Source organism: Lepisosteus oculatus, chromosome 2 (assembly GCF_040954835.1).
Source record: "Lepisosteus oculatus isolate fLepOcu1 chromosome 2, fLepOcu1.hap2, whole genome shotgun sequence".
NCBI classification, from domain to species: Eukaryota; Metazoa; Chordata; class Actinopteri; order Semionotiformes; family Lepisosteidae; genus Lepisosteus; species Lepisosteus oculatus.
Window position 1 is genome coordinate 29,926,152 of NC_090697.1, and position 26,961 is coordinate 29,953,112.

The 26,961-nt window shown below is 52.6% G+C and overlaps 3 protein-coding genes across 8 annotated transcripts in view; 1 reads left to right on the top strand and 2 right to left on the bottom strand.

Annotated features, from left to right (window-relative positions):
- rab3gap2 (RAB3 GTPase activating protein subunit 2 (non-catalytic)) overlaps positions 1-19,306 on the bottom strand; it is a 46,289-nt gene extending 26,983 nt beyond the window's left edge. For both annotated transcript variants that reach the window (XM_069199176.1, XM_069199175.1), the window contains exons 1-12: positions 18,989-19,306; positions 16,370-16,440; positions 14,062-14,179; positions 13,890-13,971; positions 9,327-9,374; positions 9,033-9,108; positions 8,354-8,455; positions 6,353-6,452; positions 5,508-5,606; positions 5,075-5,223; positions 2,967-3,046; positions 2,689-2,781 (exon numbers count right to left, since the gene is read on the bottom strand). In XM_069199176.1, coding sequence (XP_069055277.1) covers positions 2,689-2,781; positions 2,967-3,046; positions 5,075-5,223; positions 5,508-5,606; positions 6,353-6,452; positions 8,354-8,455; positions 9,033-9,108; positions 9,327-9,374; positions 13,890-13,971; positions 14,062-14,179; positions 16,370-16,440; positions 18,989-19,094 — 1,124 coding nt within the window. In that variant the 5' untranslated portion in view covers positions 19,095-19,306. The remainder of the gene's footprint in view (positions 1-2,688; positions 2,782-2,966; positions 3,047-5,074; positions 5,224-5,507; positions 5,607-6,352; positions 6,453-8,353; positions 8,456-9,032; positions 9,109-9,326; positions 9,375-13,889; positions 13,972-14,061; positions 14,180-16,369; positions 16,441-18,988) is intronic.
- A 723-nt stretch (positions 19,307-20,029) lies between these two features.
- On the top strand, positions 20,030-21,863 carry saysd1 (SAYSVFN motif domain containing 1). The gene is made up of 2 exons (XM_069178574.1): positions 20,030-20,354; positions 20,710-21,863. The coding sequence occupies exons 1-2, from the start codon at positions 20,133-20,135 to the stop codon at positions 20,989-20,991; spliced, it is 504 nt and encodes a 167-aa protein (XP_069034675.1). The 5' UTR covers positions 20,030-20,132; the 3' UTR covers positions 20,992-21,863.
- Positions 21,864-22,701: 838 nt separating this feature from the next.
- Positions 22,702-26,961, bottom strand: part of LOC102688018 (dynein axonemal heavy chain 8) — an 87,120-nt gene continuing 82,860 nt past the window's right edge. For all 5 annotated transcript variants that reach the window (XM_069199178.1, XM_069199179.1, XM_069199180.1 and 2 more), the window contains 7 exons: positions 26,261-26,362; positions 25,997-26,157; positions 25,563-25,719; positions 25,306-25,458; positions 23,782-23,971; positions 23,574-23,695; positions 22,702-23,098 (listed from right to left, as the gene is read on the bottom strand). In XM_069199178.1, coding sequence (XP_069055279.1) covers positions 22,811-23,098; positions 23,574-23,695; positions 23,782-23,971; positions 25,306-25,458; positions 25,563-25,719; positions 25,997-26,157; positions 26,261-26,362 — 1,173 coding nt within the window. In that variant the 3' untranslated portion in view covers positions 22,702-22,810. The remainder of the gene's footprint in view (positions 23,099-23,573; positions 23,696-23,781; positions 23,972-25,305; positions 25,459-25,562; positions 25,720-25,996; positions 26,158-26,260; positions 26,363-26,961) is intronic.

The window sequence follows — 26,961 nt, forward strand, 5'->3', positions numbered from 1 at the left end:
TTGGGAGAGAGATGTCAGGGAGGAGATGGTCCCTGACAGATGCAACACCAGAATGGGATGAATTGTACCAATGGAGCACAGAGATTGGGGAATTTTCTGTTATTTATGTGCCATCACAGTCGCTCTGGTCAGAGTCCTCACAGTAATGTTGGATAGAGGTCACACTGTAATTACAGTCACTGGACAGAGTCATCACAGTCGCTCTGCAATTACAGTCACTGGACAGAGTCATCACAGTCGCTCTGTAATTACAGTCACTCTGGACAGAGTCATCACAGTAGCTCTGCAATTACAGTCACTGGACAGAGTCATCACAGTCGCTCTGTAATTAAAGTCATTGGACAGAGTCATCACAGTCGCTCTGCAATTACAGTCACTGGACAGAGTCATCAGTCGCTCTGTAATTACAGTCACTCTTGAAAGAGTCATCACAGTCGCTCTGTAATTACAGTCACTCTTGACAGAGTCATCACAGTCGCTCTGTAATTACAGTCACTCTGGACAGAGTCATCACAGTTGCTCTGCAATTACAGTCACTGGACAGAGTCATCACAGTCGCTCTGCAATTACAGTCACTCTGGACACAGTCATCACAGTCGCTCTGTAATTACAGTCACTCTGGACACAGTCATCACAGTCGCTCTGTAATTACAGTCACTCTGGACACAGTCATCACAGTCGCTCTGTAATTACAGTCACTCTGGACACAGTCATCACAGTCGCTCTGCAATTACAGTCACTCTGGACAGAGTCATCACAGTCACACTGTAATTACAGTCACTCTGGACAGAGTCATCACAGTCACACTGTAATTACAGTCACTCTGGACAGACTCATCACAGTCGCTCTGCAATTACAGTCACTGGACAGAGTCATCACAGTCGCTCTGTAATTACAGTCACTCTGGACACAGTCATCACAGTTGCTCTGCAATTACAGTCACTCTGGACAGAGTCATCACAGTCACACTGTAATTACAGTCACTCTGGACAGAGTCATCACAGTCGCTCTGCAATTACAGTCACTCTGGACAGAGTCATTACAGTCGCTCTGTAATTACAGTCACTAGACAGAATGATCACAGTCGCTCTGCAATAACAGTCACTAGACAGAGTCATCACAGTCACTTTGTAATTACAGTCACTCTGGACACAGTTATCACAGTCACTTTGTAATTACAGTCACTCTGGACAGTCATCACAGTCGCTCTGCAATTACAGTCACTCTGGACAGAGTCATCACAGTCCCTCTGCAATTACAGTCACTCTGGACAGAGTCATCACAGTCGCTCTGTAATTACAGTCACTCTGGACAGAGTCATCACAGTCGCTCTGTAATTACAGTCACTCTGGACAGAGTCATCACAGTCGCTCTGTAATTATAGTCACTCTTGACAGAGTCATCACAGTCGCTCTGTAATTACAGTCACTCTGGACAGAGTCATCACAGTCGCTCTGTAATTACAGTCACTCTGGACAGAGTCATCACAGTCGCTCTGTAATTATAGTCACTCTTGACAGAGTCATCACAGTCGCTCTGTAATTACAGTCACTCTGGACACAGTCATCACAGTCCCTCTGCAATTACAGTCACTCTGGACACAGTCATCACAGTCGCTCTGCAATTACAGTCACTCTGGACAGAGTCATCACAGTCGCTCTGTAATTACAGTCACTCTGGACAGAGTCATCACAGTCACACTGTAATTACAGTCACTCTGGACACAGTCATCACAGTCGCTCTGTAATTACAGTCACAATGGAGAGAGTCACCACAGTGGCTCTATAACTAAATTCACTCTGTAGAGAGTCATCGATCTGGGCAGCATCATCACAGTTGTTCTATAATTACAGTCACACTGCAGAGAGTCATCACAGTTGTTCTATAATTACAGTCACACTGGAGTCATCACAGTTCCTCTATAATTACTGTCACTCTGTAATTACAGTCGCTCTGGGCAGAGTCTTCAGTCATTCTGGGTAGCACAGACTCAAGGACATGTTTCAGTTGTAGGTAAGACATTGTTTCTCCTAACGCCACTAACTAGAGATCTCTTCACAATGCTACAAGAGATCAGAGAGGGACAGAAACTGGCTGATAACGCACCTTTGAGCCTCAACCACATGGCTGAGACATTCCAGACAACCCCTTTTAATTGAAATGGATTCCCTGCGACTGAGATGACTAGACGGGGCTCCTGGCCTCAGTGGATCAGTGGAAGAATTAACCTGTAAACTGCAGAGTGAGGGGGTCGCGCTGAGGTTAAGACTGACATTACCTAACCCCGATCCTAACCCCACTGTGGCTATTTTCCCCTGTGTGGCATCACTATTAGCCCTTCGTCTTTGGGGAAGGAGCCATAATCCTGAAACAAACAGTCCTGGAGTCGCTGCACTGGCTCCCCGTGGAGTTTCAAAGTCCACTTTAGGAAGGTTTGTGCCGCTCCGCTGTGCCTGGCCTCTGGTGTGGGAGGCTGCAGCTGGAGAGTGGAGTGATGTTGCAGCTTCCTGTACACTGTCCGAGCTCCGTCCATAGCTGTCACGAGCGTTACAGGAAAACCAGTAACAGGCACAGTGATAGAGCGGTATGATGACGTTCCAGCACAGAGAGAGAAATCAGTGACATCACTCTCTGGGCTGCAGTCACACGGAGTCACGAGGATGCTGGGGTACAGTGGTTTTGGGGTACCTCACTGCTAGTGGGGTAGCTGGCTCCACTTTGGGCTTCTGCTTCTGGACAGGTTCCTCCTCCTGCTGCTTATTCTTCCAGCCCAGCCAGCCACTGAGAGAGGGAAGAGAGCCGTGAGAGTATTTCAGTTCTATTCATCGGGTTTTACTGGCATGACCGGTCCATTGCAGTGCTGCCAGAGTGTATTACAATTAGCACCACATTTACAATACCCCAACGCACACTGGGAGAGACAAGAGAGCAGTGAGAAAGACGCAGACGCAGACCGTCGGCCTTACCTGGCTGCGCTGAAGAAGGCGGATGTTAATTTACTGGCCACAGCCAGGGCGACGTGGGACAACAGGGGCTGGGAGCTGCCCTGGGGACAGAGACAGGGGTCAGGAAACATAGTTAAAACACAGCATTAGTAAAATCAAAGAGTAAAACTATATTCTCAGTGGCCTAGACACTAAAAGCTCTCCATGATCACAGATACAAGCTATGTCACTAGTCCACTGGGACCGGGACTGAGACTAGCAACACTCTTGTCAGAGCTGAGACTCCAGTACAGGGCCGTGTCTCCTGTGATGTGTTGAGAGATAAGGGGACTGGGGACACTCCTGTCCTCTAATCAGACCTGAGCCTACAATATGGGGCTGTGTCTCCTGTGATGAGATGAGATAAGGGGACTGGGGACACTCCTGTCCTCCTATCAGACCTGAGCCTGCAGTATGGGGCTGTGTCTCCTGTAATGAGATGAGATAAGGGGACTGGGGACACTCCTGTCCTCTAATCAGACCTGAGCCTACAGTATGGGGCTGTGTCTCCTGTGATGTGTTCAGAGATAAGGGGACTGGGGACACTCCTGTCCTCCTATCAGACCTGAGCCTGCAGTATGGGGCTGTGTCTCCTGTGATGAGATGAGATAAGGGGACTGGGGACACTCCTGTCCTCCTATCAGACCTGAGCCTGCAGTATGGGGCCGTGACGTGCTGAAATAAGGTGTACCCCCTGAAGCCACTCTCACTCCCTTGACAGAACAGAACCCCTGCAGTCGGCACCGCCAGCCGCAGTGTTTAGGTCATGCTGAAGCCCCTGGGCCTCAGTGCAGGGCCTCACACTACACAGCCTGGGCTCTGTGCACAATGCGAGACCCCTTCCTTGTCCATACCACTCTCTCATACTGAACAGGCAGAGTCAGGCAAAAAGACAGGCAGGGAGACTGGGAGCAGGCAGACAGTCCACAGTCCGGGGGGAGTGGGCAGACAAGACAGTCCCCAGTCCGGGGGGAGTGGGCAGACAGACAGTCCCCAGTCCGGGGGGAGTGGGCAGACAGACAGTCCCCAGTCCGGGCGGAGTGGGCAGACAGACAGTCCCCAGTCCGGGCGGAGTGGGCAGACAGACAGTCCCCAGTCCGGGCGGAGTGGGCAGACAGACAGTCCCCAGTCCGGGCGGAGTGGGCAGACAGTCCCCAGTCCGGGGGGAGCAGACAGACAGTCCCCAGTCCGGGGGGGAGTGGGCAGACAGACAGTCCCCAGTCCGGGCGGAGTGGGCAGACAGTCCCCAGTCCGGGGGGAGCAGACAGACAGTCCCCAGTCCGGGGGGGAGTGGGCAGACAGACAGTCCCCAGTCCGGGGGGAGTGGGCAGACAGACAGTCCCCAGTCCGGGGGGAGTGGGCAGACAGACAGTCCCCAGTCCGGGGGGAGTGGGCAGACAGACAGTCCCCAGTCTGGGGGGAGTGGGCAGACAGACAGTCCCCAGTCCGGGGGGAGTGGGCAGACAGTCCACAGTCCGAGGGGAGTGGGCAGACAGTCCACAGTCCCCAGTCCGGGGGGAGCAGACAGACAGACAGACAGACAGTCCCCAGTCCGGGGGGGAGCAGGCAGACAGACAGTCCCCAGTCCGGGGGGGAGCAGGCAGACAGACAGTCCCCAGTCCGGGGGGAGCGGGCAGACAGACAGTCCCCAGTCCGGGGGGAGCGGGCAGACAGACAGTCCCCAGTCCGGGGGGAGCGGGCAGACAGACAGTCCCCAGTCCGGGGGGAGCGGGCAGACAGACAGTCCCCAGTCCGGGGGGAGCGGGCAGACAGACAGTCCCCAGTCCGGGGGGAGCGGGCAGACAGACAGTCCCCAGTCCGGGGGGAGTGGGCAGACAGACAGTCCCCAGTCCGGGGGGAGTGGGCAGACAGACAGTCCCCAGTCCGGGGGGGCAGACAGACAGTCCCCAGTCCGGGGGGAGCGGGCAGACAGACAGTCCCCAGTCCGGGGGGAGTGGGCAGACAGACAGTCCCCAGTCCGGGGGGAGTGGGCAGACAGACAGTCCCCAGTCCGGGGGGGCAGACAGACAGTCCCCAGTCCGGGGGGGCAGACAGACAGTCCCCAGTCCGGGAGGAGTATAGCAAGGCACCTCGATGGCGTAGTAGAAGCCGGTGAAGGGCCCAGAGCCCACAGCGATATACTGGCTCATGGCCGGAGGGCTGCCCTTCACGGTGGCGTGGAAGCCCCCCAGGATGGAGGCGTTCTTCATCTGGTCAAACGCACACAGGGTCATGATTCCTGCCGGGCAGAGGAGGGAGCAGCGTTAGGCATCATTAACACTGCAGGGCCAGCAGCACCCGCTGAAGCTGAACTCAGCACCGCGCTCCTCTTTCGGCCCGGTCAACACTGTCCGCAGCCTCTTCCTCCGCCCCCTCTCCATCCCGTCTTCTATCTTCTCCCTCTCCCTCCCTTTCCCCTTCCTCTCCCCCTCCCTCTCCCTAACCCCTTCCTCCCCATCCCTCCTGCCATCCTCTCCCCTCCCTCTCCCATCCGACACTCCTCCCCTGCTGGCCTCCTCTTACCCACGCTGCAGTGGTCCACGATGGAGTCCATGTCCAGCAGACCCCACTTCTTGTAGGCTAGAGGGGGCGGCTGCACACTCTCACTGCCTGCTGCCGCCGCTGGACAGACAGGAGGAGAAACAGGGAGTCAGGGATCACACACACACACGCGCACACACAGGCACAGGCACACACACAGGCACAGGCACACACACAGGCACACACACACACACCTCTGTCCCTCTCTCTCTCACACACACACACACACACACCTCTGTCCCTCTCTCTCTCACACACACACACACACACCTCTGTCCCTCTCTCTCTCACACACACACACACACACTCTGTCCCTCTCTCTCTCACACACACACACACCTCTGTCCCTCTCTCTCTCACACACACACACCTCTGTCCCTCTCTCTCTCACACACACACACACACACACCTCTGTCCCTCTCTCTCTCACACACACACACACACACCTCTGTCCCTCTCTCTCTCACACACACACACACACCTCTGTCCCTCTCTCTCTCACTCACACACACACACACACACACCTCTGTCCCTCTCTCTCTCACACACACACACCTCTGTCCCTCTCTCTCTCACACACACACACCTCTGTCCCTCTCTCTCTCACACACACACACACACCTCTGTCCCTCTCTCTCTCACACACACACACCTCTGTCCCTCTCTCTCTCACACACACACACCTCTGTCCCTCTCTCTCTCACACACACACACCTCTGTCCCTCTCTCTCTCACACACACACACCTCTGTCCCTCTCTCTCTCACACACACACACACACACACACACACACACACACACACACACACACCTCTGTCCCTCTCTCACCTCGGGCCACCTGGTTGCGACAGGCTCGCAGGGACTGGAAGAGGCTGAAGCCGTCGATGGTGACCAGTGCTGCAGGGTACAGGATGCTGAGCTCCTCGTGCTGAAGAGAGAGACGGACATTTCTGGACAATGATCACACACCTGTTGCTGTTCGATCACAGGGCCTCTGACACAGATTTGAATTACAGTGTAACAGCGCAGACTGCTGTGTTCAAGACTTACAGTACCTCGTCCAGAAAATAATCTGCTTACATTGGTCACTGTTCCTCCACTACAGAAGTGGTCAGATCGGTTGTCCCACTGGGCAGTGTTCTTGGCACAATTCTTTTCAGTGTCTGTATGGTACCTGTGTGTTGGACTCCTCACATGTATTACATCAGCTTTAATTCCTATACTGATTATCCCAAATTTTCTTTATATGAAACCTGACAATTAAACTGTGTCTGCCTTCCCACACTGCTCAGATTATGCTAAAACTGTTCCTCAGACCCTTTTACATCTGAACTGTGACAAGACTGAAGTCATGGTGATTGTCTCTCCTTATCAGCTCCACAAAAGTAGCAACCTAAGTTTAACTGCTGATGGTCCTGGAGTCAGGGCTGGTTCTCCAGTCAGGAATCAGAGTCACTCTGACCTGAGTCTTCAGGAGGTCATGTTGACTGGCTCTCCTCAGTGTGACTGCTGATGGTCCTGGAGTCAGGGCTGGTTCTCTGGTCAGGAATCAGAGTGGCTCTGACCTGAGTCTTCAGGAGGTTGTGTTGACTGGCTCTCCTCAGTGTGACTGCTGATGGTCCTGGAGTCAGGGCTGGTTCTCTGGTCAGGAATCAGAGTGGCTCTGACCTGAGTCTTCAGGAGGTCGTGTTGACTGGCTCTCCTCAGTGTGACTGCTGATGGAGTCAGGGCTGTTCCTCCAGTCAGGAATCAGAGTGGCTCTGACTGAGTCTTCAGGAGGTCATGTTGACTGGCTCTCCTCAGTGTGACTGCTGATGGAGTCAGGGCTGGTTCTCTGGTCAGGAATCAGGGGGTTTCCACTGCTCTTGGGGTCAGTGTTGTATTTGAAGCTCATGTCCAGTGTTGTGAAGGTGTCTTTTATTCATCTGCATGACACTGCATGTATCTGTACACATCTTTACAAGCTGGACACAGAAAAGCTGAAGTCTGTCTTTTCCAGACTAGACTGCTGTAAAGTAGTGTTTGCTGGAGTCTCTAGACACACTTGCATGTGGTGTGAGGCCCTGAACACTGGGACACACCTGGAGACTCTGGTGCTTTTTCTCCTGCTGCTCCAGGGCTGTGCAATGATCTCCCAGCTCATATCAGGTCTGGCAAATCAATCAGCAGTTTCCAATCCTGTCTTAAATCTCACTTTTACACTTTGACTGCATTGATCATTGCACACCTGTTTTACAGTACAGAACCTGGTGATGATGTACTGTACCATAAAAGGCAACATATTGTATAAGACAAATACTGCTGCATTAACACTATCAGTTACGACTAACATTAAGGCATTATTTGCCCTACAATAATAACTGCTGTTGCCTTTGAGTTTAGTTTCCTCCTAGACTTGTCTCTCAGCCTGTAGAGGTCAGACACACTGCTGTCCTTCTGGCAGGGTGGCCACTGGACCAGTAGACGTAGATGTCTTAGTAATGGACTGTACAGGGGAAAGTGGTGATTCAGCTCATTTTTGTGGAATCTTTTATATTCATCTCCAGCTTGTCAAATTCAATGACCACCAGCCTGCAGCCTTGAAGAGTCTCTGATCTTAATCAAGATGCTGCTGCTCCTACTGAATGTCCTCTGTGTGTCACCTCCTTTTACATCCCAGAAACACAGGAAACCTGTTATATAGTTCAAGAAGCATTTCCAGAGAGAAGAATGTAACTGACAAACTCAATTGAAAAGAAATACACAGGGGTGTGAATGCAGGGGACCCTCTTACTGCCTGCTGACGATCCAGGCTTTCACACTCACAGGGGACAGGTGTTGGCACGCTACCTGCTCTGTGACTCCGTGATGTCTTGGCTGCTCATAGGTGCGACACTTGAGCTGCAGGACGGGGTCCTCATTCAGGAGCTGAGCCAGGAGAAGGACCCCATTCTGTCAACAACAACAGCAACAGCACTATCACAGACTGGACACCTCCTTCCTGACAACAACAACAACAACAACTGCAGCAACACCATCCCACAGAGGACCCCCCCGACAACAACAACAACAACAACAACAACAACAACAACAACAACAACAACAACAACAGCACCACCATCACACACAGGACCCCCACTCTGACAACAACAGCACCATCACACACAGGACCCCCACTCTGACAACAACAGCACCATCACACACAGGACCCCCACTCTGACAACAACATCACACACAGGACCCCCACTCTGACAACAACAGCACCATCACACACAGGACCCCCACTCTGACAACAACAGCACCATCACACACAGGACCCCCACTCTGACAACAACATCACACACAGGACCCCCACTCTGACAACAACAGCACCATCACACACAGGACCCCCCACTCCGATGATGACGACAACAACACAATCACACACAGGCAGCGAGTACCAGAATGAGGTACAAAGACAGAATGACACAGCGAGATGGACAGACCCCAAGGACACTGGTGACACAGAGACAGTGTGACAGAGCCGTACCTCAGTGTAGAAGCGCACATATCCTGAGGTGAACCCCACCACTATACAGGTCCAGTCTGGACGGCCTGTGGAGCTCCTGAACACAGAGAGAGAGATACAGGTGTGTCGTCAGCACCGCCACTGACACACAGAAAGAGAGAGAGAGACACGCCTGTAATCACTGCTGTGTCTAACGCAGGCATAAGAGACAGGTGACACAGAAAGACACCGCTGGCATGAAGACCACCCCTCCCAAATTAAAGGAGGAAGATAAAAGTGGAAACGTAGTAAGAGAGCGTAAAACAGGTGTCTTACCTCTTCTGACTGGCCAGAGGAATGCAGATCACACTGCTAACACATTCCCTGCAAACAGACAGGACACAGTTACAGCACATACAGTACAAGTCCACCCACACTGCCTCTCTCTCTCTCTCCCAGTCCCTCAGCTCTAACCACTAGCCCACACTGCCACTCTCTCTCTCTCTCCCAGTGCCTCAGCTCTAACCACTAGCCCACACTGCCTCTCTCCCTCTCTCTCCCAGTGCCTCAGCTCTAACCACTAGCCCACACTGCCTCCCTCTCTCCCAGTGCCTCAGCTCTAACCACTAGCCCACACTGCCTCCCTCTCTCCCAGTGCCTCAGCTCTAACCACTAGCCCACACTGCCTCTCTCTCTCTCTCCCAGTCCCTCAGCTCTAACCACTAGCCCACACTGCCACTCTCTCTCTCCCAGTGCCTCAGCTCTAACCACTAGCCCACACTGCCACTCTCTCTCTCCCAGTGCCTCAGCTCTAACCACTAGCCCACACTGCCTCTCTCTCTCTCCCAGTGCCTCAGCTCTCACCACTAGCCCACACTGCCTCTCTCTCTCTCTCCCAGTCCCTCAGCTCTAACCACTAGCCCACACTGCCTCTCTCTCTCTCCCAGTGCCTCAGCTCTCACCACTAGCCCACACTGCCTCTCTCTCTCTCTCCCAGTCCCTCAGCTCTAACCACTAGCCCACACTGCCTCTCTCTCTCTCTCTCCCAGTGCCTCAGCTCTCACCACTAGCCCACACTGCCTCTCTCTCTCTCCCAGTGCCTCAGCTCTAACCACTAGCCCACACTGCCTCTCTCTCTCTCCCAGTCCCTCAGCTCTAACCACTAGCCCACACTGCCCCCTCTCTCTCTCCCAGTGGCTCAGCTCTAACCACTAGCCCACACTGCCTCCCTCTCTCTCTCTCTCTCCCAGTGCCTCAGCTCTAACCACTAGCCCACACTGCCTCTCCCTCTCCCAGTGCCTCAGCTCTAACCACTAGCCCACACTGCCTCTCCCTCTCCCAGTGCCTCAGCTCTAACCACTAGCCCACACTGCCTCTCCCTCTCTCTCCCAGTGCCTCAGCTCTAACCACTAGCCCACACTGCCTCTCCCTCTCTCTCCCAGTGCCTCAGCTCTCACCACTAGCCCACACTGCCTCCCTCTCTCTCCCAGTGCCTCAGCTCTAACCACTAGCCCACACTGCCTCCCTCTCTCTCCCAGTGCCTCAGCTCTCACCACTAGCCCACACTGCCTCCCTCTCTCTCCCAGTGCCTCAGCTCTAACCACTAGCCCACACTGCCTCCCTCTCTCTCCCAGTGCCTCAGCTCTAACCACTAGCCCACACTGCCTCCCTCTCTCTCCCAGTGCCTCAGCTCTAACCACTAGCCCACACTGCCTCCCTCTCTCTCCCAGTGCCTCAGCTCTAACCACAAGCCCACACTGCCTCTCCCTCTCTCTCTCCCAGTGCCTCAGCTCTAACCACAAGCCCACACTGCCTCTCTCTCTCTCCCAGTGCCTCAGCTCTAACCACTAGCCCACACTGCCTCTCTCTCTCCCAGTGCCTCAGCTCTAACCACTAGCCCACACTGCCTCTCTCTCTCTCCCAGTGCCTCAGCTCTCACCACTAGCCCACACTGCCTCTCCCTCTCTCTCTCCCAGTGCCTCAGCTCTAACCACTAGCCCACACTGCCTCCCTCTCTCTCCCAGTGCCTCAGCTCTAACCACTAGCCCACACTGCCTCTCTCTCTCTCTCCCAGTGCCTCAGCTCTAACCACTAGCCCACACTGCCTCCCTCTCTCTCCCAGTGCCTCAGCTCTAACCACTAGCCCACACTGCCTCTCTCTCTCTCTCCCAGTGCCTCAGCTCTAACCACTAGCCCACACTGCCTCCCTCTCTCTCTCCCAGTGCCTCAGCTCTAACCACTAGCCCACACTGCCTCTCTCTCTCTCCCAGTGCCTCAGCTCTAACCACTAGCCCACACTGCCTCCCTCTCTCTCTCCCAGTGCCTCAGCTCTAACCACTAGCCCACACTGCCTCCCTCTCTCTTTCCCAGTGCCTCAGCTCTAACCACTAGCCCACACTGCCTCCCTCTCTCTCCCAGTGCCTCAGCTCTAACCACAAGCCCACACTGCCTCTCCCTCTCTCTCTCCCAGTGCCTCAGCTCTAACCACAAGCCCACACTGCCTCTCTCTCTCTCCCAGTGCCTCAGCTCTAACCACTAGCCCACACTGCCTCTCTCTCTCCCAGTGCCTCAGCTCTAACCACTAGCCCACACTGCCTCTCTCTCTCTCCCAGTGCCTCAGCTCTCACCACTAGCCCACACTGCCTCTCCCTCTCTCTCTCCCAGTGCCTCAGCTCTAACCACTAGCCCACACTGCCTCCCTCTCTCTCCCAGTGCCTCAGCTCTAACCACTAGCCCACACTGCCTCCCTCTCTCTCTCCCAGTGCCTCAGCTCTAACCACTAGCCCACACTGCCTCTCTCTCAATTCAAGATGCTTTATTGGCATGACCAATGAGCAGATTCAGTGTTGCCAAAGCAAAACAAATACAATTAACATAAAACAAAAATCTACAGACATTAACAATAAAGACACAATCATAAGATACATAGAAACATATGGAACATTATTGAGAGACAATGTGATCTTCTGTCACTGTTCCTCAGGCTGTGACAGGAGATCACATACTGGGCTGCCAGTTCCACTGAGTTCCCTCCTCCCTCTCCCAGTAGGATTGGGACCCGTTCTGATTCTGGCAGGAGAGGGAACTCTGGGATTAGGTTTCTGAATATTGGGAAGAATGTTTCTCTAATCCCAGAGTATCTGTCACAGTGCAGTAGGAAGTGCATCTCTGTCTCTATTTCTCCCTGCTGGCAGTGGGAGCACAGCCTGTCCTCTCTGGGCAGCCAGGTCTGCCTGTGTCGCCCAGTTTCTATGGCCAGGCTGTGGACACTGAGCCTGTACTTCCTCAGGGTCTGTTTCTGTTTCTGTTTGCTATCATTTATCTTGGTTAAATATTCGGTGTGTATTGTCTATCTAGGGTTCTGTAGCATTCAAGTTTGTGTTGTGTGTGTGTGTGTCCCAGTGTGTGAGATATTGCTGTTTGATCTGTGCTGTGATGTGGTTGAGTCTGGGTTGTGGTGCTCTAGCAGTGCTGTCCTGAGGCTGGTTAGTATCGGTGTGGCTCAGGTCGGTGAGCCTCAGGACCAGCTGGCTCAGGGGGCTCTGTTTTGGGCTCAGCTCTTGGCTGAGCAGGGCTTTGTGGTGGTAGGAATTTTGGTCGCTGTTTTTTAGGTGTAGCCAATACTCTAATACTCTTTTCTGTATGTTTATCAATAGTGGGTACTGGCCTAATTCAGCCCTGCACCCGTTGTTAGGAGTTTCTACATTTCTAGTTTCTATGGGGTGATTGTCCAATTTAGTGAAATTTAGTGTGAGGGGACCCCACACTTCACTGCCGTATAGGGCAATGGGTTGGATTACACTTATTGTGTAGAAAGCCACGAGTGTCTTCTCCCTCAGTGCCTTCACTGCCAGGTCAAATATTCCCTGATGAGCCGATAGTCAGACCAAGGGATGTGTAGCTGGTTGTGTGCTCCAATGTGTTGTTGTTGTGTGTGAAGTGGTACTTGTTTCTCTGAGGTCTGGATTTCTTCTGGAAAAGTATAAGTATAAGTATGGAAAACCATGACTCTGGTCTTGTCTAGATTGACTGTCAGTGCCCAGGTCTGACAGTCCTGCTCCAGCAGGGCCAGGCTCTGCTGCAGCCCCTGTTCTGGGTCCAGATGGACTGGCAGTGCCCAGGTCTGACAGTCCTGCTCCAGCAGTGCCAGGCTCTGCTGCAGCCCCTGTTCTGGGTCCAGATGGGCTGGCAGTGCCCAGGTCTGACAGTCCTGCTCCAGCAGTGCCAGGCTCTGCTGCAGCCCCTGTTCTGGGTCCAGATGGGCTGGCAGTGCCCAGGTCTGACAGTCCTGCTCCAGCAGTGCCAGGCTCTGCTGCAGCCCCTGTTCTGGGTCCAGATGGGCTGGCAGTGCCCAGGTCTGACAGTCCTGCTCCAGCAGTGCCAGGCTCTGCTGCAGCCCCTGTTCTGGGTCCAGATGGGCTGGCAGTGCCCAGGTCTGACAGTCCTGCTCCAGCAGGGCCAGGCTCTGCTGCAGCCCCTGTTCTGGGTCCAGATGGGCTGGCAGTGCCCAGGTCTGACAGTCCTGCTCCAGCAGGGCCAGGCTCTGCTGCAGCCCCTGTTCTGGGTCCAGATGGGCTGGCAGTGCCCAGGTCTGACAGTCCTGCTCCAGCAGGGCCAGGCTCTGCTGCAGCCCCTGTTCTGGGTCCAGATGGGCTGGCAGTGCCCAGGTCTGACAATCCTGCTCCAGCAGGGCCAGGCTCTGCTGCAGCCCCTGTTCTGGGTCCAGATGGGCTGGCAGTGCCCAGGTCTGACAGTCCTGCTCCAGCAGTGCCAGGCTCTGCTGCAGCCCCTGTCCTGTGGGCGACAGCTGGACCAGGTCATCAGCACAGAGCAGAAACTCTCTCTCCCATTCCCCCTGCTCTCTAACACTGGGTCTCTGTGGCACAAGGGGGGACTCACCCTTCCTCTGCACTCAGAGCACCACTCCAGCTGACTGTCAGGGTCATCTCCTCTTGTCCCCCCTCGTCTGTTCGCCACTTCGCTGCAGAAAGAGAGACAAACAGTGAGACCGACATAGAACCCGGTCAACAGTCATACAGAGAGAGAAACACCTCAGAGAGTATGAACTCACCAGAGAGAAACACAGCCCTGTGCTCACGGGCCACCACCAACAGGTCAGAGCAGGGAGACAGGGACACTGCACACTCCTGCAGCCAGGGGGCGCCCTGGGAAACACTGTCCTCCTCCACCTGAGAGACAGACAAGAGAGCAGACCAGTCATACAGGACCTAGACATGCAGGCAGACACAAACCACTACCGCAGGACAGACAGAGAGACAGTGAAACCGGTCACAGGACAAACGCACACCACTACCGCAGGACAGACAGAGAGACAGCGACACCAGACACACAGGACAAACACACACCACTACCGCAGGACAGACAGAGAGACAGTGACACCAGACACACAGGACAAACACACACCACTACCGCAGGACAGACAGAGAGACAGTGAAACTGGTCACAGGACAAACGCACACCACTACCGCAGGACAGACAGAGAGACAGCGACACCAGACACACAGGACAAACACACATCACTACTGCAGGACAGAGAAAGAGACAGTGACACCGGTCACACAGGACAAACACATACCACTGCTGCAGGACAGCCAGAGAGACAGTGACACCAGACACACAGGACAAACACACATCACTACCGCAGGACAGAGAAAGAGACAGACACTGGTCACACAGGACAAACACACATCACTACCGCAGGACAGAGAAAGAGACAGACACTGGTCACACAGGACAAACACACACCACTGCTGCAGGACAGCCAGAGAGACAGTGACACCAGACACACAGGACAAACACACACCTTTAATGCAGGACAGACAGAGAGACAGTTATACCAATTACACACAACAAAGACAGAGCAGTCACACAGGATGGACAGAGAGGTAAGGACAGGCTCTTTCCATCTGAAACCGTGTAGAAAATGGTTTTTCGACACCCGCCATCCCAGAATGCTCTGAAATGATCTATATAGTTAGAGAGAGATAAGACAAGCATCCCTATAATGTTATTTGTAAAAATTAAGTGAATTGATAGCACCAAGAAGGACACTATGATAGGGTTGTAATCACAAAATATTTTGTAATAATAGTTTCCAACATCTTATCTTTCCCTGAAAATGATTAGGACATGAGGAATGCAAAAATAAATGGTTCATGAGTACTCTTCTTACTCCGATAGAAGATGTCCTGAATAGAAAAAAAGTCACAAGAAGAGCAGTCATGGACAAAAGTTTTGATTTTCCTTACATTTCCTTCGAAACCTAGAATCTGTTGAATGTAAAGCTTTAAAAATATTGAGGGCATTTTTTTACTTTCACTTTTTCACACCTGGGAATAGTGACACCTGGAGGTCAGAATGTGTTAATATTAAGTGACATTACACAAAAAAATATCTGTCATGTTTCATTAACTTGTGCTGGAGAAAAAAGCCATCACCTTTTAAATAATAATAATTGCTTACACTTATATAGCGCTTTTCTGGACACTCCACTCAAAGCGCTTTACAGGTAATGGGGACTCCCCTCCACCACCACCAATGTGCAGCATCCTCCTGGTTGATGCGACGGCAGCCATAGTGCGCCAGAACGCTCACCACACATCAGAGATCAGTGGGGAGGAGAGCAGAGTGATGAAGCCAGTTCAGAGATGGGGGTTTTTAGGAGGACATGATTGGTAAAGGCCAGGGGGAAATTTGGCCAGGACGCCGAGGTAACACTCCTATGGGAAATACTCCTTTTCGGGAAACGTCCTGGGATTTGTAATGACCATGGAGACTCAGGACCTCAGTTTTACATCTCATCCGAAGGACGGCTCTTTTTACAGTATAGTGTCCCCATCACTATACTGGAGCATTAGGTTCCACCCAGACTGCAGAGTGAGCGCCCCCTGCTGGCCCCACTAACACCTCTTCCAGCAGCAACCTTAGTTTTTCCCAGGAGGTCTCCCATCCAGGTACAGACCAGGCTCATACTGTACCTGCTGAGCTTCAGTGGGCTGCCAGCTGTGGGCTGCAGGGTGATATGACTGCTGGCCATTTTCTCTGGGAATACTTCAGAAAGATTGGAGAAATAATACTCCAAGCCCCAGCGTCGCCCTACTTGTCCATCATAGAGAGCTGATGTTTAACACTGTGATATGGGTGGGCTCAGGGTAGGGTGTGGGGGACATTTACCCATTTATTTGTATGACTTATGTTCTAATCATTTTCGGGGAGGGGTTTGGTACAAAATGGTCGTTGGAAAATTACATTACAGGGAGGGTGTCATGGTGTGTGATTTGACATGGAATGACCTAACAGGCAGAGACAAACAAAGCGACAGAGACAAGCAGGGGGACAGTGTGTCCAGTTCCACTCACAGGGCCCCTGTCCTTATCATCATGGTCGTCCCAGGAGCCCCAATCCACATCGTCCCAGTTCAGCTCCTTATCTGGAGAGAGACAGGAAAGGATACACTCCTAACACCACAGCATGGACACAAACCTGGCTGTCCAGAGAGGACAGGCTCAATGACCACAGCCTGACCATGGACACTGGACACAGGCAGACCTTGCTGTCCAGAGAGGGCAGGCTCAATGACCAACGCCTGACCATGGACACTGGACACAGGCAGACCTGGCTGTTCAGAGAGGACAGGCTCAATGACCACAGCCTGACCATGGACACTGGACACAGGCAGACCTGGCTGTCCAGAGAGGACAGGCTCAGTGACCACAGCCTGGACACCAACAATGGACAAAGACAGACCTGGCTGTCCAGAGAGGACAGGCTGTGCTCCCACTGCCAGCAGGGAGAAACAGAGACAGAGATGCACTTCCTACTGCACAGTGACAGATACTCTGGGATTAGAGAAACATTCTTCCCTAAAATAGTGAATCTAACCCTGTGTTATGATCTAAAAGGAAAGATGTTGTTAAGTTTTGGTAGCAGTTAACCCAGCAGTAACCCAGTCCAGTGAAAGCCCAGTGTGGGGCATCAGAGAGCCCACATTCGCAGAGTGTGTGACCTCTCTCTCTCTCCTCCCCGCTAGAATTCAATCTCACATTCAAGAGCTTTACTGGCATGACTGATGAGTTATAGTGTTGCCAAAGAAGACACAATTCACACATCTACAGATGTTTACAATAAAAACAAAACAAATTATCGGACAGTTACTGTACATACATCACAGAAAATACAACGCATTCATGAGAGACAGGCTCACTGTCTGTTCCTCAGGCTGGGACAGTGGTTCAGAGTAATTCACACATTGCAGTAGTCAATTCAATTCAATTCAATTCAAGGTGCTTTATAAGCATGACCGATGGGTACAATCAGTGTTGCCAAAGCAAATAAAAATAAAATTAACATGGAACAAAACAAAAAATAAAAGTAAAATAAAATCTACAGACATATTACAGACATTTACAACAAATACATATTATAAAATATTGACATATACTGTAGGCGGCTGGAGCATTATTGGGAGACAGACTCACTGTTCCTCAGGCTGTGACAGGAGATCACATACTGGGGTGCCAGATCAACTGAGTTCCCTCCTCCCTCTCCCAGTAGGATTGGGACCTGTTGTGACTCTGGCAGGTGTGGGAACTCTGGGATTAGGTTTCTGAATTTCGGGAAGAATGTTTCTCTAATCCCAGAGTATCTGTCACAGTGTAGTAGGAAGTGCACCTCTGTCTCTATTTCTCCCTGCTGGCAGTGGGAGCACAGCCTGTCCTCTCTGGACAGCCAGGTCTGCCTGTGTCGCCCAGTTTCTATGGCCAGGCTGTGGTCACTGAGCCTGTACTTCCTCAGGGTCTGTTTCTGTTTGTTATTTTTTATTTTGGTCAAATATTCAGCTAGTGTGTATTGTCTGTTTAGGGTTCTGTAGCATTCCAGTTTATGTTGTGTTTGTGTGTGTGTGTCCCAGTGTGTGAGATATTGCTGTTTGATCTGTGCTGTGATGTGGTTGAGTCTGGGTTGTGGTGCTCTAGCAGTGCTGTCCTGAGGCTGGTTAGTGTCGGTGTGGCTCAGGTCGGTGAGCCTCAGGACCAGCTGGCTCAGGGGGCTCTGTTTTGGGCTCAGCTCTTGGCTCAGCAGGGCTTTGTGGTGGTAGGAATTTTGGTCGCTGTTTTTTAGGTGTAGCCAATACTTTAATATTCTTTTCTGTATGTTTATCAATAGTGGGTACTATTTACCTAATATATATAATATATTATATCTAATTCGGCCCTGCACCTGTTGTTAGGAGTTTTTCTCTGCACACGGAGGATGTTTCTACAGATCTCCATGCGCAGAGTTTCTGTGGGGTGTTTGTCCCATTGGGTGTAATCCTGGTCTGTGAGGGGACCCCACACTTCACTGCCATATAGGGCAATGGGTTGGATTACACTTTCAAATATTTGGAGCAGATTCTTGTTGGTGGGTTGATGTTGAAGAGCCTCCTTCTTATTGCGTAGAAAGCCCTGAGTGCTTTCTCCCTCAGTGCCTTCACTGCCAGGTCAAAACTCCCAGATGAGATATGTGTAGCTGAATGTGTGCTCCAATGTGTTGTTGTTGAGTGTGAATTTGTACCTGTTTCCCTGAGGTCTGGCTTTCTGTCTCTGTTTCTCCCTGCTTGTGTGTGTGTGTCCCAGTGGATGAAGCAGTGCTGCTCAGCTTGTGTCTGTCTCTGCCTCCCTCTCTCTCTGCGATGACTCATATACTGCACAGCCCCCAGCGCATGTCGGTGCTGCAGGCGCACACACAGGGACGGACAGAAAGACAGACACAAAGAGACACGGCTATGATCTATGTCACCCCTACTTTGCAAGAGCTGTTCCCCCCAGCCGTTCCTCGTCCCCCTTAGCGCCAGGAAACCGATCACAAAACGGCAAGACACCCCAGAAATATAGACCCGCAAACCGGGCGCAGCACCGCGGGTGAGCGGGGATCCCACGGCGGTGTGACGTCAGAGGCGCAGGCTAGGGAGAGCCCAGTCGGTTCCGGCTCTTCCTTACCTGTCTGGTTCTTGTTGGTGTCGGCGGCTCGCAGGCTTGGGAACAGGAACTCGCGGACCGTCCGCAGGTCCTGGACCCGGCAGAACTCGAGCAGACAGCAGGACATACCGAGCCGAACCGAACCGGGTCGGGAGAGCAAGAGCCTGGACTGCCGATGTTACAGACTGGTGTCCGAGCCCGTGTGCCTCAGTGATACCGCCGGGACTCCGCACGATCACAATCCGCCCCTCGGTGTCTACAGCTGAACCCCAGTACGAGGATGTTGACAGGGCGCCGCTCTTCAAGACAACCCGAAGCTCCTGACAGCCTGCAGCAGCGGCTGCTCTCCCTCACGCCGCCCCCTAGCGGCCGGCTGACCGCCAGCCTGCGAGGTTCGACCTGCCGTGTGGAGATCAGTGCGTGTTCACGGGTGGGCACGGAGAACAAACTCCAAAACCTGGGAGAGCATCCTCCCAGGAGAGAACCCAAGTTCTAAATATCATAACACCTGCAGGTCTGCCAACAACGATCCCCTGCGGTCGATCAGATCATACACCCACCTGTACTGAACTGGTCTATGTGCATAAAGAGCTCTGTGCAGCAGCGCAATACTGATGGGTTATTAGACAATCTAGACAACAAGTGAACACTTCCAGCCAGGATCTCATCCAGACAGTTCTTGAGAGAAACCTCGGTATGACTGAGGCCTCATTTAGAATAGAAAACATATAGCTGCTCATTCCTGGGCTTAAGGTAGTGTCCTACACTGACAGACTGAAGGAACTCAGTCTCTTTAGTCTTGAACAGAGATCTGATACAAGTACAGGACTCAAAATCCATAAACTAATTGTATTTTTGTGACAAAATGTGACCATAGTCTGAACCATGAGCTTCGGCAGCTTGCTCAGTTTTTGTTTTATAAATGTATTAAAAGCTAAGTTTATTGTGGTGAACAGTTCGCATACAGTAGTTAGAAGCGGTGCTAGGCAGCTTGTGCCGGCAGAGGGCGCTGTCTACCGCGCGGCTGTAATGTCCGGAAGACGTCTGCGATCAGGGGAGACTTCCTTCTTCTCTCTGCCTTGTATCCGCCCCGCAGAGGCTGCCACGCAGGCTTGTTTTGACTGTGTTTCCGCCCCGCACTTGTGTTGTGAGAGTGCCGCCGACGATGGAGCAGCGGCTGGAGGAGTTCAGAGCCCTAAAGAGAAGGCAGCAGCCGGCGGGCCAGCCCGAGATGCGGACCCCGGCGGTGGAGTCGCAGAGCCCCGTCACGGAGTGCTGCACTGCCGGAGCGTCTGAGAGAGGCAGCCCAGCCTGTGATCCGCCACAACCTGCGGAGCAGAGAGTGAGTCCCCCGGAGAGCAGTAATACCAGCCGGGCTGCTCCCGCTGTAAGTTCGTCGGCCGAGTTCAGCCCTCACAGCGCGCCGGGTCCGTCTCAGACTGAGTGCAGTCCGGTCCGGTTTCGGGAACCCGGCTCCGCTGTTTTCCTTTGGACTTAATAATTCTGTTTCTATTTCTTGGGTCTGTGATTGTGTAGTTGGATGGTTGTGTGTGTTGATGAAGCTGTGTACATGGAACAGAGCCCTTCCACCTGAACTCCCTAGTGCTGGACCTGTCCTCAGTAGCCTGACCTCTCTCTCCTGTCTGCAGGCGGAGAGCCCGGGCTGGCTGCGGGCGCTGTCCTGTAGCTGCTGTACCTGTCCTCAGTAGCCTGACCTCTCTCTCTCTCTCCCCCCTCTGCAGGCGGAGAGCCCGGGCTGGCTGCGGGCCGCTGTCCTGCTGCTGAAGCTGGCTCTGTGGCTGGCCCTGCTGGGGCTGTTCTCGGAGCTGCAGTTCGGCCTGCCCTTCTTCCTGCTGTCTCTCTTCTACTGGCTGTACGAGGGGCTGCGCAGCCCCAGGCGGCGCCAGCCTGGCGAGCTCAGCGCCTACTCCGTCTTCAACCCGCAGTGCCAGCCCCTGCTGGGCACCCTCACTGCCCAGCAGCTGGAGGGCGAGATGGGCTACAGGCCGCTGGGCGACAGGTAGCTGGGTGAGGAGGACACTGGGCTGCGCAGGGCAGTCAGAACCCGCCGCACGGGTCCGACAGCGCCGCAGGACCGGGCCTGCTCCCTCTGACTCTTCACACTGCAGAGCCCTGTGCAGGACAGTCAGAACCGCACGGGTCCGACAGCGCCGCAGGACCGGGCCTGCTCCCTCTGACTCTTCACACTGCAGAGCCCTGTGCAGGACAGTCAGAACCGCATGGGTCCGACAGCGCCGCAGGACCGGGCCTGCTCCCTCTGACTCTTCACACTGCAGAGCCCTGTGCAGGACAGTCAGAACCGCACGGGTCCGACAGCGCCGCAGGACCGGGCCTGCTCCCTCTGACTCTTCACACTGCAGAGCTCTGTGCAGGACAGTCAGAACCGCACGGGTCCGACAGCGCCACAGGACCGGGCCTGCTCCCTCTGACTCTTCACACTGCAGAGCCCTGTGCAGGACAGTCAGAACTGCACGGATCCGACAGCGCCACAGGACCGGGCCTGCTCCCTCTGACTCTTCACACTGCAGAGCCCTGTGCAGGACAGTCAGAACCGTCGCACGGGTCCGACAGCAACGCAGGGCCGGGCCTGCTCCCTCTGACTCTTCACACTGCAGAGCTCTGTGCAGGACAGTCAGAACCGCACGGATCCGACAGCGCCCTGGGACCGGGCCTGCTTACTGCATGGCACACGGTGCTATCCAGGCCCATGTCAAGTTTAGGATGAGTGATTTTTTGCTCCCATCTCAAATTTTTGTTTTCGGAATCTCTCTGGTGCCTGGATGGCGCAGTTCACCGTGCGGTAATTGTATCCATAAACTGAGTTCGTTGGATCAGAAGTTGTGACCAAAGATGATTAAATCCCATTCACTTGCAAGAGCTGTGATCAATGGTCTTGATTGTTTCCCACTCATACTTTTTAGTTTCTGGAACATGTCAAGATCCGAAGCTCAGAGACATTCCGATATAGATCGGGGAAATGCTCAGTTTTGACCTGACACAGAACGTACTGAAGGAGAAGGCGAGCAGGATATACAGTATCAACCCCCATTTACAGTATACCATATATTGTTCTGAATAACTGAGAATGGCATTGTGATGTTAATGAGTGATGGAAAAAAATACCACCAAAAGTCTGTTGGTAAAATATGTTGAAACATATTAAGAGTGGTTTATTACTATAGAAACTACCACGTGATTGGTCAAGCTTCTACGCCTTCCAGACACCAAACGACTCCTTAGCTTAAGAGCCCTATCACCAATACCAGCCAGCCTTGGGACAGCACAACTAAAAGAACACAAAGCAAAGTCAGCCAAATCATAGTACAAGCCAAACAACACTACTTCACCCACTGGGACACACACACAACACACACTGGGATATGAACAGGAAATACACGCTGAATGAATACCTGATCAGGGTGAGACGCAGCAAAGAGAAACAGACCCTGAAGAAGTACAGATCATTCACAATCCGGCCATAGAAATTGGACACAGGCAGACCTGGCTGTCCAGAGAGGACAGGCTCAGTGACCACAGCCTGGACAGAGAAACTGGGCGACACAGACCGATATGGCAGTCCAGAAAAGACAGGTTCAATGACCACAGCCTAATTTTTAAGGCTTTTATGTGCCCTGTGTATACTTGATTTATTAGAGCACTTTCTTTCTTTCTGACTCTTGTACTATTAAGCTGTACCCCAAGAATGACGTCCATTCAAGTCAACACTCGATTTTATTGGCTTGTTACAGGGGATAAAACAGTGTGCTTTGAGAACAGAACCAGGGCTGCCAGTGGCTGTCTCAGCAGGACTGTGTGCAGACCTCACTTGATGTCGCACAGCAGGGCCACGCCGCGCAGGATCCAGTGGTCAGGGGGCTGGGTGGTGCGCAGGCAGATTGGAGTGATATAGGTGAGGTCGGTGCGCCGCGGCTTCTTGTAAACGGGGCAGATGTAGAGCTTGGGGTCCTTGGGGGCGGTGGAGTTGATGGCGAACATGTGCACCACGGGCAGGGGCGTGAACAGCACCTTGGGGGTGGACTCGATCAGCCGGCAGTTCCTCCTGTCCCAGCCGGCCCCATCCAGGTACAGGCCGTAGATGTACACGCCCTCCTGAGGGAGACACACAGATAGGCCGGCTCTGCCATTCCTGCCCACGCGTGAGGGGTGGCTAGGGGATGAGTGGGCTTCACACTGGGCTTGAAGTTAGGGGTTACATAGGCAATTGATCAAATTATAAATTAAAGCTTTAAATTGATTTACTGTTGCCATTTATCTGAATATTGTGAGTGAACTTCAAGCTGACTGAGCAGAAAAAAGCTTATTTCTTTTTACATAAGCTGAATATGGCGCTAGATCTAAGTTTTGAGGGTGGCAGACAGAATTACACGTTTAAAAAACGGGTTATGAAAAACACATGGTCCTAATCTTGGTGCTTCCTGAAATGAAACTATAATGAACACACAGAAACCTGTAGAATTTACAGATTTGACAGTAATTAAATAATCCATCGCTCTTCCTGGTGCTAAACGAGGAAGAGAGATCCTTGCAGCAGACTATTCAAAGAGCAGAGTGTCAGGACACATACCGCAGGGGGCGCTGTGATCTCCTCCCGGGTCTGTTTCAGCACCTCGTTGTGCAGAGTGACCGTGTCCAGAGCCCAGCCCTTGTGTGCTCTCGTCACCTCCTGCCTCATGGCCGTCAGGAACCCTGGAAACACACAAGTGCAGTTCGGAGAAAGCAACAGGCCTCCAAACCTCAGTACAGTATCCATAAGTGTCCGTCTCAATCCTCACCCTGGGGGTTGAAGAAGCCAGTCATCCAGAAGGTTTTGGGTCTCCCCTCGAAGATCCAGCTGCTGAACTGCGTGTTCCTCTCCAGCAGCTCTGTGAACCAGAACCCCAGTGTGGACGAGTCCCAGGAGATCTTCTTCCACAGGTTAGGCACACGGGCGTCGTACATGTTATCCAGCGCGTCGCGCAGGTTCTGTAGAGGGACATCATCCAGAGTCAAAGGAGGACAAGGGCTTGCTTGAGATCATGATGATGGGTCAGAGGGAGGAGTGGGAGGAGAAACCTGTGGCAGTGACCTCGCTCAGGAGCTCATGATGACGGGTCAGAGGGAGGAGTGGGAGGAGAAGCTTGTGGATCTGACCTCACTTAGGAGCTCATGATGACGGGTCAGAGGGAGGAGTGAGAGGTGAAGCCCGTGGTAGTGATCTCGCTCAGGAGCTCATGATGACGGATCAGAGGGAGGAGTGGGAGGTGAAGCCCGTGGTAGTGATCTCGCTCAGGAGCTCATGATGACGGGTCAGAGGGAGGAGTGGGAGGAGAGGCCTGTGGGAATGATCTCACTCAGGAGCTCATGATGATGGGTCAGAGGGAGGAGTGGGAGGTGAAGCTTGTGGCTCTGACCTCGCTCAGGAGCTCATGATGATGGGTCAGAGGGAGGAGTGGGAGGTGAAGCTTGTGGCTCTGACCTCGCTCAGGAGCTCATGATGATGGGTCAGAGGGAGGAGTGGGAGGTGAAGCTTGTGGCTCTGACCTCACTCAGGAGCTCATGATGATGGGTCAGAGGGAGGAGTGGGAGGAGAAACCTGTGACAATGATCTCGCTGAGGAGCTCATGATGATGTGTTAGAGGGAGGAGTGGGAGGAGAAACCTGTGACAATGATCTCGCTGAGGAGCTCATGATGATGTGTTAGAGGGAGGAGTGGGAGGAGAAACCTGTGACAATGATCTTGCTCAGGAGCTCATGATGACGGGTAAAGGGTGGACTGGGAGGAGAAGCCTGTAGCAATGATCTCGCTCAGGAGCTCATGATGACGGGTCAGAGGGAGGAGTGGGAGGGGAAACCTGTGGCTCTGACCTCGCTCAGGAGCTCATGATGATGGGTCAGAGGGAGGAGTGGGAGGTGAAGTATGTGGCTCTGACCTCGCTCAGGAGCTCATGATGACGGGTCAGAGGGAGGAGTGGGAGGAGAGGCCTGTGGGAATGATCTCACTCAGGAGCTCATGATGATGGGTCAGAGGGAGGAGTGGGAGGTGAAGTATGTGGCTCTGACCTCGCTCAGGAGCTCATGAATGGGTCAGAGGGAGGAGTGGGAGGAGAAGCCTGTAGCAATGATCTCGCTCAGGAACTCATGATGACATGTAAGGGGTGGACTGGGAGGAAAAGCCTGTGGTAATGATCTTGCTCAGGAGCTCATGATGATGTGTCAGGGGGAGGAGTAGGAGGAGAAGCCTGTGGCAATGACCTCGCTCAGGAGCTCATGATGACGTGTCAGAGGGAGGAGTGGGAGGAAAAGCCTGTGATCCTGACCTCGCTCATGATGATTGTGCCCTCGATGGCCAGTTTGAGGTCACTCAGGCTGCTGCGCACCAGGCTGATCACCCTTTGCATGCGGTCTATTTCCTGCCTCAGGAAGATATTCATTGAGTTTAAGGCTCCCATTTTCACCAGACGGGCTCTGACCTGAACAGTACCAGATAAATAACATGATGCACATCAGTATTTGTCCATAAGTGTCTGGTATTCAAGGCTGTGATTAGTAGTATTGCATGTCTCGGCACACTGACTTCATGTGGGAGGTAGTTCGGTGGCAGTTTCTCCAGCATGTCATGTGCCAGCCTGTACACTATAGTCTCTCTGGTCTCTCCTGCTCCCCCTCCACTCTCTTTTGGCTGAATGTTGGTGATGGTGTCCAGCACCTCTGCTGATGTGTTACTCTGATACCTAAAAGCACACACTCAGAAAGCTCAAATGCACTGATGCTATAACAATGGAACAAACAGAGCAAAATCAGTATGATTGCAAGCCCACCCTTGTGTCTTCCTCCTTTCATTTCCGTTCACGGCAAGCAGACCCTTTCTCTGTCTGTCAGGAGAAAAGGCCTGTCTGCCCTCGCATCAGAGAGTAGTATTCAAGTACCTCTTGAGAAGATCGTTGCTGGACAGTAGTGAATTGTTATGGGAAAGCTGATAGAGTGGAGGACTGGGGGTTTCAGTCTTACGTGATATCAGCGTTGGGGTGCAATCCAAAGACCTGGGGTGAGTCGACAGCAGGCAGTGTCTGGATGTGCTCCAGGTACTGCTCTACTGTCTTACACACTGGCACCTTGTAGCCTGTGTAGAAGCAGAAGGTTGGCTCAAATATCTTCTCATTGAACCACACCTGAGAGAGGACATGGGGACAGAAAGGAACATGAACCTCAACGCACAGAACCAGCACTCTCCTCTCCCTAAGACTAGCCCTCAGCCCTGTTACAGAAACCTACCCGTGAAAAGCAGTTGAGGAGCCGTTTGTCATAGTCATCAGTGACCCTGCCGCCATACTGCACCTCTCCCAGCATGTAGCGCACAGTGGTCCAAGAGACACCCTGTAGGCAGACACACAGGAAGCAGGACTCTGAAACCATTACCTATGTTTTCTTCTCTGACATCCTTTATTCTTTCCCAGGGGTTTCTAACACCTAACACCTAACAAGTTTAGAGAAAACAACACCATTTTAAGAGCTATCTTACATTAATTCAGAAAGAGGTCTTATAGAATTATTTGAACAAGCAACAGGAGCATTAGAGTACATTATGTATGTGACCATTTTATACTGTTTTCATAAGGTCACTCATAAAATGTTGGTTCTCAAATAAAAATTTAGAAGAACCTAAGGTAATCTTTATACATGGATGTGGGACTGGCTAATGAATTTAGAATCACAAGAAAAGCTAAAAATGAGAGGTGGCTAAATAGCCCATCCAGACCACTTAATAGTAAGGAGCTAATTCATCCAATTTCTGGATCTCATCCAGCTGTTTCTTGAAAATGTCAAGGCTTTGGCTTCAACGTGACTAGGTAGCTTGTTCCACACTCCCACAACTCTTTGTGTATACATTGTGAAATGTAACAGTTTGGAAGAATGTAATCCCACTGAATTACGCACGAGTACCCGTGAATGATCATATTAAAAGTCCACCGACA